This window comes from Anopheles arabiensis, chromosome 3 (assembly GCF_016920715.1).
Source record: "Anopheles arabiensis isolate DONGOLA chromosome 3, AaraD3, whole genome shotgun sequence".
In the NCBI taxonomy this organism is placed as follows: domain Eukaryota; kingdom Metazoa; phylum Arthropoda; class Insecta; order Diptera; family Culicidae; genus Anopheles; species Anopheles arabiensis.
Window position 1 is genome coordinate 68,980,234 of NC_053518.1, and position 20,100 is coordinate 69,000,333.

A 20,100-nucleotide genomic window follows, 5' to 3' on the forward strand; every position below is an offset into this window, starting at 1 on the left:
GAGGACTCGGGACCTTCCTGCAAACCCAGAGCGGTCCCAAATTGAGGACAGCAAAGTGAAAAAGGGTGTAGCTCGGCGTCTGTTATTACAGCAGTGCGGATTTATTTTATTACAACTGACGTTTCATTCGAAAACTATTTCCCCTTTTTCCGGAGGAGTGGAATGAACGGGATGGGGCGCGATTACTGCCTGAGGCGAAGAGAAAGGTTGTTAGGAATGATGAAAGGTACGAATATTTGTTTGTCATTCACGAAAGAGTGGTTAATCACGAATAGATTGCTTAAGGTTTGTTGTTACCTTTTCCAATTGGTAAATTAATTTATTAAAATTCTCTTTTTTCTTTCTGGGATTTAGCTTTCCTCAGTGTATGAAGCTAAGCAAGAGAAAGAGAAAAAAATGCAGCTATTTATTCAAACTGGTTTTATTCATAGCAAGCGGCTCTGTTATTTATAACCCTCTTAATCTTTTCATTCAATTCTTACACAATGAGTGTAGTGATACCTTGCCTTGAAAGAAACACAATAAGAAGACGATCCATGTACACAACAACAAAGCGTGTGCACTCTTATCTTCGAATTAATGGATCGTTGCTTGCTTTTTCTTCATTTCAAGAAGAATCGTCTGGTTGTATTGGTAAAAAAATTCTAAATTTAATTGGGTAGAAGTAGAAGAAAGGAACGATGTTTGTTCTTGAACTGTCCCACTTACTTAAAGAAATGCTTTCAAGAAAACTCAATGTAATGTCAAGAACACTGTAAAGAATCAATGTAAAATAAAATTCAATTAGAAAGTTCTGTTTATTTGTACCTATATGGTATGCTCTTTTCCAGTTAGCAATTAAAGTTCTGAAGGAAATTTCCTGTCCAAATTTAAACTATAAGTATTGCTCAGTAGGTGGCGCCCTCTAGGTGAACCGCGAAGAACATCCATTCCTTCCAGCAATACACTAATGAATCTAACAATTAATGTAACTAATTAAATTTTAAGATACCTTACAATGGAAATGATTCCAACTTCCCCTTCAAATTCAAAGAACCCTTGTAAAAAGCGCACTCCCACGCGAAACAGATTCAAATTAGACGCAAGCAAATTTAAGACCACCATTTCATCGCAAGCGCAACCACACACACACACAAAGCACCATTGCTCTTTATTAGTACGCCTTGTTAAGCACTCGAACGACTTGCCCGGCCATCCATTGGCGGTAGACAACGAACCTTTACGACTGGCCCCGGGTAACCGTAAACGGGTACGATACCGTTTGGAAAATTAAATTTCCTTCGTTCGGCTCTCCCGTCTTTGCAAAAACCGGTCACGGCGATGGAGCATCCTGTGGGTGGGGTGTTTGAAGTTTTACGTTCGCCGATGAAATCCTCGTGCAGTCGTGAATGGCTGCCTGCCACTGCAGCAATCAGTCCGGTACCTGGGCCACTGTAACAAGTGAGTGCGCCGCACCATCGTTTGGTGCAATTTGTGGCAGTACATTTCGCCTTGACTGGCGGAAGAGATTGTGTTGGGTTTGCTTGTACGACCGAAAAAAAACAACAACCATAAATAAGCACATACGAACACGAATCGTTGCGGTGTGGCTACGACCACACACGGTCTTCTTTCTTCTGGTTCTGTTTTTCTGTAGCGCAACCAGGGCACGGGCTGGAAAAACAATGGAAAATGATGGTCGGTCCGCTGAAAACCCCTTTTCGCCGGAGTGTGCTTGAACCCGGAAAACAAGTGTCCGAATGGTTTATATCTTAAGAAAAGCGACACCACCACTACCATCACCATCAAACGGGACCACCGTCTTCGGTTGGAAGATAATTCTTAAGTTTTTCATACCTCTTTCGGTCTCAGTGCGTTTTCCGCGGGAGTGAAAGGACGGGTCGTAAAGGGTTTCCTTCGGTTTGTGCTGATTGCAGTGTGACTTTCCCGCAGTCTAGGGTCGGGCTGCACACGAGCACCACACAAACACACACATTGTGTATGAGCTTGTTTGGGCTTTGTTTTATGTTTTTAATGTGTACATGTTGCAGTGGTACGCTGGTAAGATGCTGCCGTCCTGATAAAGCGGCCACATTGTGTTGACTTGTTGGAGGAAGGAGAGTTTTTGCTTTGCCAAAGAAAAGGACGAACCTTGCCTTGCCGGGAGGTTTGGGTTTAATAATCTGTTTTATTAGGAGCTCTAGAATGAGAGGAGTGCCTCGTTACGTGTGTGTACACATCTACACACACACAAACACAACGAAAAAGACATGAAGCGATGTAATGAAGTGAGTCCAGGAAACACTCTTCCGGGTTGTTTATTCCTAGAGGCTGGAAAGAGAATCCACCCGAGCGAAGACATTCGGTGTTGACTACCATTTCTTCGGCAATAATACGTCCCAAAATCACAGCACCCGCGGTGAGCACCATATCTTTGCACCATTTGAAATGAAAATCAACAGCACACGCAAAAAATAATCCCCTTCCAATTCGGCAAAACGGCGAAGGGAACAAGCACATTTCCCAAAGGGCACTTCACTATTAATCATTTACGATAAAGCCTCAGTCCCAGGATCCAGGGTAAGCCTTTGGGACGCGCTTCAGATTTGTGACGACTTTTTCTGTCGAGCTAAAAAAGAGAGGAAACAATGGGACAGTTTTTTTCCTTCTTTTTGCTTTCCCCTTTTTGCAGTAAAAAGGAATTAATTTCTCCATTCCGAGCCGGCCAACGAACGGTACAAATGTCTTCATAATTTCCATCCGTCCTGTGGGCCTTATCGCCACCAGCCGGGACAATCGGAACAATGACGAACGACAATGGAAAATGGGACCGCCGGATGATTGAGTGGCGATAATTAAGGTCCGGCAGGTTTTCCCCCCAGCTCCCGGGAGGAAATGGCAAAAACCGGGGAGGGTGTAAAAATTAGCTGTAAAATGCCAATTGACACATAATTGTCACCTGCGTTTGGTTTAAAAATTGGCTTGATTAATGGTGGCGTTATTACCATCGTTTGAAGGTACGTGCTTGCAAGCAGAAAAAATACGTTCAATTACAGTTTCCCATTTGCCCGTGAACTCGAGCCCGGAAAGGTTCAAAAGATATCGACAACAATTTGTAGCTCGTTTTCGGAGGCAAATGGACGTTCTGCTCGCTCCTGTTCGCTCCACACTAATTGGCACGGTGGGTGGATTTTTCGATTCCGATTAAATGCGACACGTTCGGTGCGACTAATGGCTTACACCGAGGCCACATGTCGGTCCATAAATAGTGAGAGATTTAGCGCGATGGTGGGTAGGAGTCGTGAGAGGGATCATCATCGGTGTGGCTGTAGATCTTATTTCCAATCCCCCAAAGCAGAGGACGTAAGACTTCCCAATTAACTTTCTGGCTTGTGGAAAGCCAGCAGTCCATGGCGAAGCCACGAGGGAGAAAGGTATGATTTTTGGACAATTTCATCACCCTTCGATTTTTGGGAAAGAAATGTGTCATAGCCGGGGTTTTGCCAAGCGGCCGATAGTTGGGTCGTTAGCGAGAAATGAAGCACCCGCTGCATACTGTCTGGAGAGGCATCGAAATCACTGCTAGAATGGGGTTTGGCCCCTTGGTTTTTCCCCTTGGAATCACTTGGTGACACATTTTCTCATTTTCAGGACATTCGATATCTATCTCGTGAACGTGACGAAGGCATTTTGAGATGACATTTGTGTGGGGTAATGAGAGCAGATAATGATTTCATTGAAAGAGTGTGCTGAAGGCTCAACAAAAGGGAAAGCGTCTGGGTGTCATGGGATTTAATGAGATTTAAGTACGTTCTAAACATGTCGCTCTGCTAGAATTCTACGAGCATTTCAAAAATACTTTTATTTATTTTTGTAGTCTTTCAACCCTTACTTTAACGAATTATCATTCAATTATGGTCTCTTAAGCGCACACAGTATGCAATTTTCCATTTTGAAAGCAAATCTCAAGCACTCTTCATGGTGCGCTCCTTGGTGAGTGAGCCGCTACAAAAAGCAACAAGCCGAGAAAACCCTTGTCCGAACATAGCTTTCCCAGGCTCCAAAAACCATCCAATAATGGTCACGAATCCATTTTGCCGGCAGTGGCAAGCCATTTTTACTTCCATTAACAAGATGAAATTCTGCACTGCCTATTCTAAAGGCTGGCAATGGCAACTTTGTTCAACTTTCTTTCACCGAGTGCGTTTTTGGTGCCGACAGACTGCGCTCGTTTGCATTCCATCCATCACCGCCAAGGGGCCGAGACCGAGTCCTTCAGCTTCGGTGCGGTAAAGTCGAAATGGAAAAGTAAATATTTGCTCGTCAAATTCTACCACCACTGTACTTTGTGAAAGGATTTGCAGCACATTGACGGTGTTTTACAAGGATGGCAACGGTCGTCCGTTCAGTAGAACGGTGGCCAAAGGCTGGTGCGGCGTGCCACTCGTGTGTTAAGTGAAATTCTTGCTGCTAAGCTAACAACAAGCGGCCGACGAAGGCATTATGGTACGCGCGCGCGCCCGCCGGAAAGGTGCCATATTGCCAGCAAGCTGCAATCGGTCTAATTGAATCACATCAACGCAAAACGACTCCTCGCCGGGGTCACACCGGCTGTCTGGCGATTGTTTTCAAAGGGAGAATTGTTTCAAATCGGTTCGAAATTTCGATCGTATCGAGTACGTGGCCACGGGTCGACGGCTGCCACACAGTAATAAGCCTAAGAGGATTTCTGTTAGTGTTTCCAATTTCTTCGCGCACACGACTCCAACCCCGGAAACGGGCGTCGAGTGTGACACGTGCCGGATTGCGCTAACTTATCATACTTTTGGGGTAATGTTTTCATCTCTTAACTTACACAATCGAAGGAAGAAAGTCCCCTTTGCTTTAGAGAGTCAATCAGTAGCTACAATCACACACATTGAAGAAGATCACAATGCAAGAATCACAAAGAAGAATATTCTAAAACACGATTCGATCGCAAGAATCGGCTCGATGTAATCTTATCAGCTGTGAATGTTGGGAAAAGAATCGCTCCTGAACAGAAGTGGCCCGTAATCATTACAATGCATTAAAGTGAAAAGTCACCCGCCATACTTTCTTCCCATCCCAGCGATTGTTGCAGCGGATCAACGGAGGACAAATCCGGCTCATCACACGGCTGGTCGTACCAGGGTGGCAACAAATGGGAACGTTAAATCGCGCACGCGATTGCAATCGGAAGCTGTGTCGCTGCTCGTGCAGCGCCGTACGTCGTGCGAATTGCAACATGTGTCCGTAGTGGCATTTTAAATCCCGACCAGCATAATGGTGGTGGTCGTGGTCGCTTGAGAAGGGGTGATATCATCACTGCAGGAGATGGCTGGTTGCATTATGGACAAAAAGAGCGCACTTTGGACTGAGTGCCTTGGGGCGAGTGACGTTTTTGATGGATTAAATGCCAGTTAGTGCCCGGTGGAGGAAGAATGCTCTTGAGGCAGTAGAGCAAACATTGTTGCAGATTGAAGAATTAAGCTGGAGATCTCTGCATTAAAAGTATTGTTTGCTGTTTTTCGTTCCAATCTGCTTCCATCTCAATTCCATTTCCCTTATTCCATCTCATTGGCATACTAATCTCTGCGTTTATTACCTTTAAACGACTGGTTTAGGTAAATAAGAACCATCCCATACATTGATTATCAATCAAAAGCATTTCCGCACGAGGACATCCCACAGGAATGGATTGTGATTTGAATTTTGTTGACACAATCCCGTTCCATTTTGAATATACATTTCAACCATTTTACCAGCGCAAGAATATTTCCATCATGGCAAGAAAAATTTGCTTCCATCGTTAATCGTGGCACTTTTCTTATCAAACCAGCGAGAGACATCACACATCCACCAGAGGAAATGATGCCTTTTACGGTTGAGCTACCGTGATGGAATTCATTTCCACTTGGGAGTTTGGTGCGTCGAAACACCACGAAACAAACGCCACGCACGATTTGTAACATTTAAATATTGCGCTTAGATTAGACGCTTGCTTGCTTATCGGTGTGCAGTGAAGTGGGATGATTTAGGCAAGTGAGAGTGAGAGAAAAAAAAGAAAATCCCCAAGGAAGCACCACATGTGTCGTTGGAGGAATGGCAAGAATGGCTTATTCAAATTTTATGAGCGCACACTTTTGTTTGCACGTTTGCACAGCTTGACGGTTGACGGCTTATTGGTTGCGTGTAAGGATGCGGCCTTTTCTCCCTTGCTCATCCTCCAAGATAGTTGCCGTAGAAAGGTGCTCAATCCAATCGAATCAATTCGCACTTTTTGGCATAAATTCTGCTTTCTTTCCCTGCCAAAAAGGGGGTGGGGTCGGTTTGTCGCTTTAGTTCGCTTTTCAATCACGAGGCCACGAAACAAAACGATGCGAAAGCAGCAGGTTTGTCCCTCCACGATTTGTGTGATTTACCATACGCCCTCGTCAGTCAGTCAGATTTTCGTCACCGAAAATTGGGTTCAATTGTGCTGGGGCTGTGTCGTTTTTTTATTCGCACTTTTGTACCGAAAACGTGGGAAAACGAAATCCTTCTTAACGTCAATTTCACCTGTCACACGCACCGACACGCGGCGACACTCTGCAGCCGTTGAATTCTGCGCTATTTTCCCCCACAGTGGGATGTTGGATGAGTGCAAATTTGTATAATTTTGCATCCTATTTGGGCTGGAGCTGAGGCGTTCGCGAAAGAAAAAATGGCAATCGCAATCGCTGCACCCTTTAAAGCGTCCCAACTCCGACTAAGCCAGGTCGGATGAGTGAGTGTATGTACAGCGTCAGCATTCGCTCTTTCTCTCGCTGTGTTCTAACTGTGCATGGGGAAAAGTCCACAAAAAATGCTTGCGACAGGAACGAAACGGTGGTCCCCCGAAAACAAAAACCTTCCCTGGCAGCAGGAAGCAGACGTTTCACACCTGAGTGAAATGCTGGAAGCGAGCTGACGTGTGGAGCGGATGACAGTGCGGAAGAACGGGACGCACATCCCGATATGGGAAGAAGGTGGCTGAAAACAAACATAAATATTTCATGAAGACTAATCTCATTGAAATTCAGCGTGTTATGGCAGCAGTTGGTGCGAGGTTTACAGGTCCCGGCTGCTTCCCTTCTCTCCCTACCAACAAACTCCAAAAAAATTTGCACCCAGGGAAAACAACGGTGGAAAATCACTCACCCGGTGCTCGAATGGGAAGAAGATTGAGCAGGCAGAAGCATCATCCCGCGACAGTGTGTGTGTTTGACGCCGGAGGAAATATCGCACGCAAGAATGCGCTAAAAATTGAGTGTGAAATAGACATTTCCTACATTCGAGGTTATGAAAACTCCGCACACAAAATGCGCCCTTTATGCATGCTTTTTTACAGCGCGAAATGTTCTGCAATACGGTGGTGAGGCACAAAAAAAAAAATGAAAGAAATCAAACGTTATGGTTTTGGCATCGTTTACAGCTCTTTGTCAAAACACAAGCATAACCTGCCTGTTTTGTTGACTTGCCCGCTTGCCAAAACAAATTAAGTCACACCGAAAGCTGCTGGTGACGCTTGTGTGTGTGTGTGTTGCTGGTGAGCTCATATCATAAAACATTCGGGAAGAGGGGTTGGGAAAAAATACCTAAACGTATACGAACCTATTTCGATTCACTCCCGCGTGTCGCGTGTCTTTCTAGCGTTTATGATTAAAATCATAAATATTACCGTGGAACAAAATGTGGCACTTAATCATGTCAATAAAGCACCAATCGTGTGATATGATGTGGCGTGAGTGTTTGTTTTTTCCCGCTCTCAGTCGTTTGTGTAGGAGATAAACGGAAGATTAGCTTTGAGAGTTTGGGGAACAAATAAAAAAAAACGTATTTGAAGATGAGATGTCAAGTAGTTTGGTTTTTTTTTTAATAATCTCGCCGAAGGAATGTCTCTTGAAGCTGACAAACACACTCGTGCGTAGATTTGTAGAGCGTTTTAATAGTCTGCGGATATGTGAAAGCTGCTGTCAATTGTTGCAAGGATTAAAATTTATGAAGTAGAGTGTCATGAGGCAAAAAATGAGGAAAATCGTTTCTAGTTGATTTTGATTTTTTTTTTTAATCAAAATTCATACAACTCGTCTTTCAGCATTCTTTTTGTATTCAAGAGGAACGGGTTGAAAAGGCCGTATTGCTGCTCTTTCAGCATTTTTGATCTACAAAATTTTAGTTCATAAAACAGCCACTCTTTACACATTCTCCAACCTAAGCTTCCTCAACACCAAAAACTTGAAATGGCGAAAGAAAATTGTCAAATTTATTGCCCACCAATATTAAAGCCAACTTCCTTGCCAAACTAAAAAGCCGTTTGTTGGTTTCCGTGACGAAAGAAAACGTACTTCTTCACGATAAAATTACGCCTTCATTTACGCTTCCTCAACCTCCACCAACCGATCTTGTGTGTGCATGGTGAACGGCCCCGACATTTCACGTTTCGGAACAGAAACAAAAGGGGTGTTGCAGCGGTTCCCCATTTCCTTCAATCGGTATTTGTGATGTAATACTGGTTGAAAGAAGTATTTCTTACCCACCGAACACCCCTCCCCGCCGTTCCCGTTTTACACTTTCTAATGAATTAAAATAATGCTACCACCGCACGCTGCTGGTAAGCAGCTGCTGACGGCGACAACGTGTTTTCGGTGGTTACCGATCGCGTTGTTAGTGGGCGAGAGGTGGGTTGTGGAAAACTCCGCCGAGCAAGCAAGTTGGTAAGGTATTTTTATTGGTGCCAAACATAAATTCCAATAGTTGTTTAAAGCGTGCCTGAGCAACGAGCAGGTTGCAGGTTCTGGTGGGCTCGCTTTTTTCCTACAGAGAAGGGGCTGTGTTCGCGGTGCGGCGGCTCTTTTTCCGGTTGATTTTCGGTGGGCAATAAATAATGTTAAATTAAATTTGGTTAGCAGCCGTTGGGGACGGCATGTGCGGTGGGTGATGTAAATTTATTGAGACGGTGTTTTTATCGGCTGGCTGTTTGTAATGGTTTGGAAGACGATTTTTTACGGGGAGCATGTTTCATTCAAATTCCATTTGACAATTGATGAATAACGTTATGATTGTTCAAGGTGGTTGAGGTGGTTGGTTTGGAGGATAAATGGTGATGGGGAGTTGTTCGATGAGTGGTAATATTTTAATGTCGTTTAATTTGAAATATTATTTCAATTCTTCGTCTCGTCATAGCAAGGATTAAAAACTTCAGACTTAATTCCTCTAACATAGATTCAACAACATAGAAATACTCTTAGGAAGAATAAATGCCAAATATGTGCAAATAAAACAAAACTAAATTATGTCAAAGATCCTCGAACATGTAAAGAATGCAAGAGGAACGCATATAAATTATAAGTTTAGTGTTATATTTGTTCAGAAAAATATTTTCTGTAGAATGAATAAAGTGGGCACTTTATTTTGGCACAGTGATTTTGATCAATTTTGGAAAAAATATTTTTTCTTGTAGCAAACTTCTCATTTTTGTCATGCTATGGTACTGCGCATTCTTAAGCATATCACGAACAATGTTTCAAAAAATAAAGCAGTACAATAACTTCATCTTTCACGGAAAAAATGGAAAAAATATAAAATTGTAAGTAGTGGCCACTTTATATTGCCGGCCACTGTAAATGATTTATATAACTCATGAATCATATATATCTTTAATAGGATATGATTAACAACTGATGGTGTAGAAAAGGTTCAATATTAGTTTAGAGAGGCTGATGACAACCTTAATTGGACGTCCTACGGAGAGCTGAGGTCCTACTTGAGAGCATAAAAAACTTTGTTTGAGCAATACATTATAGATTTGACCCCACTATGATTTGGGTCTAGAAAAATACATTCTCGATATGTTCAAAAACAATCTTATATCTGCATGTCATCAACAATTTATTCCAATTACTATGATGCACAATAAAACCCGCATAATTTAACGTAGATGATATCTTTAATCGATAAGAAACCATCATCAAGCATCGCTTCTCCTTGCAGTGCCTCAATATCTCCATAACTTATCAAAATCCTGCCCTGGTAATCGATCCTTTTCCGTTCCACTAGGTTGACCTTCATTAGCCGTGCCCATTGTGCTTCTCATAACAGCATGCGCCGCACGATGCATTATGTTTATGCAAATTTTGATTACCCATTCGTTAAATTGTCCATGACACGATGTCGGGAATTGGAAGGAAAATTTCGACCAGCACCAGCATCAAATATGGTTCCTTCTTAATCTCACGTACACATACACACACGCGTACAAACGAATTCACCGATAATGTTTTCCACGTGTCCCGTGCCTGGGCGCGTTCCCACTGTAACTTGATCCGGCTTTACTTTCCGTCCAATCGTTGCAGTAAATCTCGCCACGCCACGTAAAATGGTAGAATTGCAAACTTGGCTGTGAACCGTGACACACACACACACACACACACACACACACACACACACAACAACGTTAAAAAATGCACCAATTGCAGTAAAAAAAATCATTTCGTGGTGCATTCGTCCTTGAAAGCGGACAAAACGCGCGGCAGAAGGTAACCCAAATCGAAAGGTTCGCTTAGCTGCTGCCGTTGAAAAAAAGGGGAATTAACAACATTATTTACAAACAACGTCTCATAAACGCTTTCAAAACAGCCGCTGTCGGTTTGTTACGTTTGGGTAATTGTTTTTTTTTACGTATTTTCGCTTAGCCAGAAACGTGTACTGCACGTGATGGATTATTAAATAGAGAGAGAGAGAAAGTTTTTTTTCATGTTTTTCCCCAGCCAAATGGGAAAGAAAGACCCATCGACACCAAATACGGCTAATGAACCCGCCGAAGGGTGTGTAACGGTTTGGTGGTTTGAAAAATGAGCACCACCGGGCGACGACAAAATGTGAATTGAATCGCAGTCAACTGCATAATGCCAAAGTCGGCAGTGCACCAGTTGGTAGGCAAACAGCAAAGCGAACGGGTCCCCTTAGCGAGCGATCGCGTAACACCAATGACCACCGGGTGTAGCAATGAATCGGCAGGGACGTTTTTCATCCCATTCCCTGCCACGTTGAAGTGACAATTTCTTTTTTTTTGTTACCATCCCGGGAACACCTCGAGGCCCTGCAACAGAAGTAATAATGACGGCAGCAACATACCGAGGGTTGATCCCTGTTGAAAGGTGCGGATTTGTGTGACCGAAGCTACGGGAATAACAGAGAAGCACCCTACATGCACATGCACCCAGTTGTGAATGCAGTTTTTGTTTTGCACACGATGGGAGCGATGTAATAGGGACACTGTCTCTCCCTCTCTTATGCTTATTTCATATCGATCAATGCGTGTACAGTGAAAGGACCGATCGGCGGAAACTAGGCGAGCGCGATAATGGAAAAGCGGATGACTATATTTCAACCGAGCGCTGCCGCGTACAGGCCGCAGCATTCAAGGAAAGACCCTCTCCGGTGTATGTGCGGCAGAAATTCTCACCCGAAAGGGACATTAAAGCAAGACGCTAAAGAGAGAGTGAAAAAAAAAATGCAACCGGAAAACGGTAGCGTTACACAATCCACGTCCTGACCTTGCGCCGTGTTTTCATTTCACGCCGTGCGTAAGGGTCCTTTTCAGGGTTCTGTGCGTGTGCGTTTGTGTGTCCCACTGTCACTCGGTGCTATTAACGTGACTTTGTCGGGTGATGTACGGCGTTGCAATGGAATCGAGGCCCATCAATTCGGGCCCAAAAATTGTCCATTTATAGGTGATTCATTTTTGTTGTTCTGGCTGCTGCTGCTGCTGTGCGCTTCCGAACCGCGATTGATGGCATTTGTTTTGAAAACCCCCCGAGGGTGCAAACAAGGTGCGATTGAATGCAATTTTGTGTTTGTAACAATGACACGCAAGGACACATTTCGCTTCAGGCAAGGCAAGGCTGACGGATAGAGAGAGAGAGAGAGAGAGAGAGAGAGAGAGAGAGAGAGAGAGACAGAGAGAGAGAATTTTCCATCTAAAGTTTTTTTTGTATGAAAAGTGTGAACATGTATATCCGCTTTATTTTTGGCGTGAATTCTATGCTTTTGTGTGGAAAGAAATCCGAGCTTAGCGTAATTTGATTTCACAGTCTTAGCCCGAGGTGGTTTTTGCTTCGATTTAGAAGGGTGCTGATCGAGCTGTGAACCTTTTTGATCGAATTGTGATTGAAAATAACAGGTTTAAAATTTTGGTGGTTAATAATTTTACCTTTTTAATAATTCTCTTTTTCATCCATTCTGATTTGAAGGCTCCTGATTATACCTTTAGGTTTGTCATTTTTATCATATATTTTTGGGATTATAAATTTCATGTTTTTGTTATCATTTTCACTATCTAATGGTTCTAAAATTTCAAAACAAATTGTTTAAGTATAGAACGGAATTTACAAAAAAACACATTTGCAGCATCTTTTCGACTTGATATTGTTGCCTGGGAATCAACGACGGTCGGTTTGGAAATCTCACACATAGATGGCGCTAGTAGTTGTGGTTCGGTTTTCGGAAAAGGAATCGCATCTTGTGGAATCAAATTGTGTTCTGTTTAAGATTTTTATTAAAAATTCTTTTAGGCGCAATATATTGTATTACATTTATTAGTTTATTTGTTGATAAATTCAACTAGATAATTATATAAATATTGTGCAAATCATAAATCTTTGGTGCAACTAAAAAAACTGAGCTAATCGCTCGTGAAGCAGATATTGCCCATCTCACAATACTAAATGTTTAATTAAAACACCACCAAAAGATAATCCTATCTGAAAGCGGTAAGCATACTTCTTTTACTTCCACCAAACTCTCCAGCCTTCCACAACCTTAAGCCGAAACCCGAAGAGGTTAATCTTTTCCACCCTTTCGGCAAGCGCAATCGCTCGAAACCGTACCATAGAGTTGGGGTGAAAAGGGGCCCCATTTGAATTAAATCCTTCCATTCCTACCGACCGGCAAAAAAGCGCGACTAATCCTTCGGTGCGATTTTAAACACCATTTTAACTATTGCAGCAAAAACAGGCTTTCCCGCAGGGTTTTTTTTTGTTCTCTTCTTCTAACCCATCGCAAATAGCGAAATGAACGACCTTCAAAATCCGTTACGGTGTGGTTTAGCTACGCGAAACACGAAGCAAAGCTAGCAATCGATGGCGCTAGGCTCGAACGCAGCCCGGATGCGCGTAACGGGAGCAATATAAATAAATTAAAATCAAATTGCACTATCAAGCGAGGTTCGGTGCCGAAAATCGTATCATCGGTTGGTGCAGCTTGTGGGACGCAGAGTCCCGGATTGCGAACTGCCTCGGCAGAGGAGGCATTGCACACGCATAACCCCATACTCATCCCATGGACGGTGTGCGCTTTCCACCGGCAAGGGCTGAGAAATTAATCGAAAACAAATTTGATCTGTTATCTCGGCTGAGAGCCATTAAAAGCGTAGTTGCCGTTCATTTTCACCATTCCCGGGCGTGGTGATAGTGGTTTGGTGGCCGGAAAGGGCACTGAGGATGGTGGTCATATTTCAAACTCCGATCGGTCTGTGTCGGTGCGGACGAGGCGATACACTCGCACTACGCACTTGGTCTAAATTCCGGGCATTGCGAAACGATCAACTCCTGTAGAGACGAGCGTCGAGATCCGGGTTGGCTTATCCATTGGATGCAATTTCTTGAAGTGGCCCAAGGGCAAGGTTGGTGGAGGTGAAATTAAATGAAGGGAAAAAGGTGCCGTATTTAGTTATCGACACGTAGATGCATTATTTGGGTCAACATTGCCAGTACAAGATGAGGAGAGCGAGAGAGAAAGCTCCTATCCTATCGCATCGCTTATGCGTTTTAATCGCCTCCAGCAACGGACCAATATTTGCTTATCATTTAACAAGCAAAGCCCACATGTTTCTGCCCCGAATGTGCATACACACTTTTACACCCATCCTTCTCTACTCCGTTTTGCTTCTTTGGCAGGAAAATCGCGCCACTATCCGAGATACTCGCTCAACAGCTCGGACAACGAGGACAGTCCGATCCATCGGTCAATCTACGCCCAGCCGTACAACGCCATCGGTACGGCCGAAAGACAATCAAATTTCACTTACCGCACCGCCAAGGGCGGCAACGTGCCCGGGGCGATCGGCCCGGCCGCCACCACAGTCAATCCGCTCACCCTCAACACACCCTCGTCCGAGAACGGTTCCAGTGCGACGCTGACCGACGCGGAAGCTTCGCTCGCCCGGGAAAACACGCTGCTCGTCAATAACGGTGAGTTAAACAAGGGGAAATCGAGAGAGAGAATAGGAGGAAATTTTGGGTTGTGCCATTGATTTTGCAGGATTTCTTCATATTTTTACTCTGGCCAATCGTCACAGGCACAGATGAGTTCGGTTTACGCATTTTGTGTGGTAAATGGTTGTTGCTGAGTGCCGATGACGAGTTGATGAGCTCAATATGCGTTTGGGGGATTCTTATTTTTTGTTGCTTTTAGTCGGGTTCTTTGGTGAAGAATACAGATGGTTGAAGTGAACAATTAGAGCTAATTGGAGTTTTATTACTGCTGATGGGATTTACATTAGCCCTTTAGGACAAAAGGAACGAAGCAAAAATGAAGGATGTTGTGGTTCTTTACTAACGGAGAGCATGATTTCACTCAAACAAAGAATACAGTGTGAGAAGATATTGGTTGTGGGATACTAGCTCTGAATCTACATTTGTTGTACTTCAGATATTAAATCCATACCAATCCTTGTACTCATTTTAAACTAAAACCCGCCTTAAACAGATCTTGAACCTATGCCGGTTCTAGAAAAGATTCTGAACTGTTTTCTTGCAAAAATGTTGAACTCATACTAGTCTAAAAACTGATCTGCAACTCATGCAGCTCCTGTAACTGATACTGGGGTCCTTTCCGTTTGAAATTCGTATGCTGAAATTTCAGCCTGTCAGCTGTTTGCATTGTATAGCAGTTTTCAAGCAGCTATCTAAGTGGGTATAAAATACAGGTGGGCTTATCCCAAGGTGTATGAATTTAGAAAGCTGATTTTTATTTGCTTCTGCTTCTGAATGAAGATTTTAAGAGTGTTTTGCTTATTTGTTAAGCCTCCAGAAAGCTTGTTTGAGCAAAAAAATTCACCCATCCTGTCAACAAGTGATTTTAAAATTTGGTTGTAAAAAACATGCTATAAGACCACCTGGACTACATACACTTTGATTCTGGATTCCATCACCAGATCTCTTTGATGCACCTTGGGATAAATGTAAACAACATGTAAACAAGATTGTTTTGCCATTTTTCGAGCAGGTACTTGAATCTAATTCTAGCTTTGAGGCTAGAATAATCAAGACTAAAAATTGCAGGTTAGTTTTATGTGTGGTTTTGGATCGAGTGTTTACATGATTTCAGCCTCCAACTGTCGAACTCCATACAAAAAACTGACCAGAATCGTGAAGGGCCCCACAGTTCTCTTATTGTTTCTGACTTGAATACTGATTCTGTATTCGCTTTAGAGCTGATCAGGGACCCAGAAAGGACCTGGAATTCATTCTAAGTTCATAGGTCCTTCTAAGTCCACAGGCCTTCGTATAGATTCTTAACTCATACATGCTCAGAACCTGGTAGTGAACCATACCAGTCTTGGAGATGATGCCGAACCTGTGATCATTCTAGTCTTAGAACTTAAAAAGAACCAATACTGATCCTGAAACTGATATCTGACGTTCGATCTTTGAGATGCTTTCGTTATTTCAATCCAATTCAAGAACTGTACCTAAAACTGTTTCAGTTCCGGGACGAATCGAGAACCTGTCTCGCTCCAAAAACTAATGCAGTTCTTTCTTCAATACCGTCACTAGAATGCTGCTAGCAATATTTTTAATTTGACAGAAAGCTACACATTCAAACAGTTTTTAATGTTTTAATCTAAAGACATGTTAATTGAATTGGTACGTTGAGGCTTTTGAAATTTATTAAATATACCCATAATACCCCCAGGCATGTACAAAAATGCCTTCACCTGAAATAAAAACACTTCAACAAAAATTAAGCGTTTGATTTAACACAAAGTCCAAAACTATTAACCTACCTCGACAGCGCCAAAGTTACTCCAAGATTCGTATAATTACCGTTCAAAGTGTCTTTCCTCTCAAATGCACGCACAGATACACAGACACACGGAGTTTAAAGCTCATCATGGTAAATTATGAAACAGAAACTTTTCACATCGCTTGGCCAACCGCCAATTGGCATTTAATCTGTGTTGGCTGTGTTGGCTTGCACCCCTCCTCAATGTGTCCCTTTGCGTCCTACAGGGGAAACAACCCCGTTGCTTGCTGGATTCAAATACTTCTACGCCTGCTGAGTCCAATGCCGACCGATGGTGCTGGTGCGAAAGATGAGCTTTGGCCCAAGAAAAGCATAAGTCCGGTTGGTCGTTGAGAGAGCACTTCTCTTCACCCATTTCCCTTTTCTGATACCGTCGTGGTGGTGAAGTGAATAATAAATTCTACGGAAGTCAATTATTTCCCACAGGATTTATATTTGTGGTCACACCGACTGTCCCTAGGTTTTGGAGGTAGCGTTGGTAGAGAAAGGGAGAGAGTCGAATGACATGCTTCCCGGGTGCCAACGATAGTTTTGGTCAGTGAATGCCATTGCAGTTGCAGTAGGGGGAAGGTGTTGGATCATTTCGTACCGAAGTCGGAAGCATTCTTTGGTTTGGCAAATTTCTTCAGTGCGGTTTTTCGGACTCCCACACTTTCCTCCTCAGAAACAAGAGCAGCGTTCGCCCAGGTAGAGAGTTTGCCAAAGAATTCGTAGCGATGAAATCAGGTACATGTTAACCACAATATAATGGCCACCTGAAAATTCTGGGCAAAAATTACAATTTTATAGCACACCAGAGCACCAGGGACAGCCCGAGCGTAGTAAAGAGTCGTGTAATTGGCCATTGGACAACAAAGCCGAATGCAATTTTGATGCAATGTTCATTGCATTTCGGGATGCAATCTGCGTGTGCTCCATGTTCATCACATCCCAGACGATCGGTGTGAGTCCATATGAGTCGAGTGGGCTCATACAAAAGATGCCATTTTTAGTGTGTGACGCTCCCTGTTCCTCGTCCAGACCAGACGAGTGTCGAGACCGAGCCGAAGGATTCATCAAGGGCAAAACGAGCCACTTTACCGGGACGTGAGTCGGCAACACCTCAACCAACTGGGGGGCGCTAAAGTCTAGCGTCACACGCCTCAATCGCAATGAAACTGTGCGGAGAAGGTGGACACAAAAAGGAAGGACACACGTACAGACAATTTGCGAATCGTATCAATGAGTGGCTCTTGCACACTCTCCGTCTGTCTGGGCTGAAGGCAATTACAGAAACACACACACACATACAGTCACAGCACCATCCCCGTCTTGCGTTGGGAGAAGACTCTAAATCCAATAATTTCTTTGAATGGATTTTAAATTAAGGTGCTTATTTGAATGTTCTCCCAGGAGTTACAGCTCGGTGCGTTCAGGGCTCGGCGTGAAGGTTTCGGTACAAAAATTCTATTTCGCCTCCATTTTGTGAGGAAAATGGGAAAACTCCTCCGCACGGACAGCATCGCTTAAAGCTGCTTTTAAGGCGATGGGAGCAAAAAAACAACGGCGCAAAGAAAAGGACGTGAGAGCTGTCTGTGTTAAAAGTGGGAATAAATCTTGCCCCAGAATTTAATCCCGTCTAAAGCGAGTGGTGAAACACGGGCACATCGTCCTCGAAGGTGCACGAAAATTACCCGCTTGCGTGAGAATAAAATGCACCTGGATGGAGTTTCTGCCTGTAAATAGGGGAAAGGTTTGCCTGAACGGATGACGCACAGTGCTGTCTTTTCGGAATCGTTTTATTGTTTCATTGTTTCACTGGTGGTAGTAATGAATGGGTTGTTTGTATATTTAATTGCAGTTTAAAGATCAATTCAAAGTATTTTAAAATCAGGTTAAGATGACGATAAGCTAAGATTAGTTGAAGTGTTTTTAATTAATTTTTATTTGTTTAACTAACAATAAAATAAGTCTTATATCGCAAAAAGAACTACAACTGTAGCTTTATGCAAACATACTGTATGCAACAGCTTGAGCGTGCAGCATGGTAAGCCACATCAATGTAAAGCATTCCGTTCCCGTTCGGCAACAAATATTCATACCGGTCGGTCGAACACTGTTTGTGCAAGTGCAAGGTGATGTTTTTCAATTGCATGACACGAAGCATCATGGTTAGCAGCACGGCTTAGGCAAGGGCTGTGCGCCTCTGTGTGTGGTGGAAGGTATAAACCAACCGCAACCGAAACGGATGCTAAATCGTTCGAATGTCGAATAAACATGCAAGTGTAACGCAAATCGTAAGCTGCCGGGCTGCCGTCGCAAGCAGGATTTTATTTACATCATCAATCATTGTCACTTGCATTGACTTTCATGTTTTTCTGTGCGCACCGGGAGGAACACCTTCTGGTGGGATTTGTGGTGGATATGTGTATAGGAGTGAAAGAAGTTCTTGAGTGGAGCAGCAGAGGACGAATTCGTGAGGTGGCAGGTTGCAGATTGCGGGCATCATTCCGAGAACGAGAAAGTATTTTGCAAACATACGAAAGTGGGCAGCCAATTCCGTTCAGAGATAAATGGTACGCGTGTGGCTGCTGTTGTGTTGTCTAAGTGTGTCTTGCACTCCGACAAGAGATGTGCCCCGGCATGATGATGACGATGCACCCAGATGGTTGGATAAAAGGTTTGCCCTTTTTTCCACTTGAGATTATCAACTTTAATGAATTCTTGTGAGATTTTAACATTTAATGAACGATAAAGAGTGCACTTAAGGAGAGCTTTTGGAAAAATTACAAATCAAAAGATTGTGATTTGATAGTTTCAGCAATAGCTAATAGATTAACAGTCAATTAATTTTGACAGTATACTTCAATGTTTGTCTTCAAAGCACCAAGTATTCCCTCCACGGTCATTTATTTTGTCATCTCTTATGCATCAAACTTAACTGTAAGTTAATATCCTACGTCGTTGGTCTCTGATGCTCCAAATTATTTCAAAACACATTCATAGTGTGGCATTTTGTCGTCATGAACGACCGACTTTGGGCGATGTTTATTGCATAAAAGTTCTTCAAAAAAATCATTTTCACTCTTGGGATATGTTAAGCAATAGGCTCTGAAAGAAAATTCAATAAAAGATAAACTTGAGGTACCACATATCCCCTGCATTCCTTAAATTTGAATATTAAAAGAACGCATGTCCTTTCTCTGCAAAACATGTAAAAATGATTGTCAACACCACCATGAGGAGACATTGCTCCCATGCCATCTTCAACCCCAATAAGACAACGCAACGGCATGCCATGCACCCTTTTTGTTTCAACATCCCGAAATGAAAGGTGAATGACAACTGGCGCAACGGTGAGCTGGCAACAAGCTAACAAGTCCGGGCGAACCACCGGAAGACACGTCGACAAGCGGTGGTGACCTACCAGCAACAGCATCCAACGCAATCAAGGAGCGACCCACGTACCGGCCCTGCTGAGCCCCCAGTCGACACTCGGATCCGTTTCACCGCAAAAACCAGGTGCTGGCCGGCAATCAACGATCGCTTGGGCATGACACACCCATACACCGCCACCACCACCACCATCAACCGTCCGCCACGTCCAATCTGTCACACTGGTTGATGGTAAATCCACTTGAAAAATGTCAGCACAATAATATTCAATTACGGTCCGGATCTCACGTATGCTGGCAATTTCAGCATTTTCTTCCCACTCGCTCCTATACCTCCCGAAATGGATGCGTTCGGGGCAGTGGGACACGGTGAAGAAATCATTCGTCGGTGGTTTCGGTCTCACTCAATTTCGTTCGGTGCACAGTTTCTTCCCGGCACGGCGAACGCACGGTGTGCAGCGCACGGGTCGATGGTAAAGATGATTGCTGATCCCTTCCGTAAGAGGATGGATTGTTAGTTCTCCCTTTGACCGCCCCCCCCCCTTCTACGTCCTTTTCCACCGATCCGATTTGTCCAGGTGGGAGTCGGCAATCTTTCGGACTTTCGTTCCGACTTTCT

The 20,100-nt window shown here is 43.5% G+C and overlaps 1 protein-coding gene across 1 annotated transcript in view; it reads left to right on the top strand.

Moving 5' to 3' along the window:
• Positions 1 to 20,100, top strand: part of LOC120903644 (teneurin-m) — a 520,615-nt gene that overhangs the window by 52,952 nt on the left and 447,563 nt on the right. Inside the window, exon 5 of the mRNA XM_040313191.1 lies at positions 13,977 to 14,270. Coding sequence (XP_040169125.1) covers positions 13,977 to 14,270 — 294 coding nt within the window. The remainder of the gene's footprint in view (positions 1 to 13,976; positions 14,271 to 20,100) is intronic.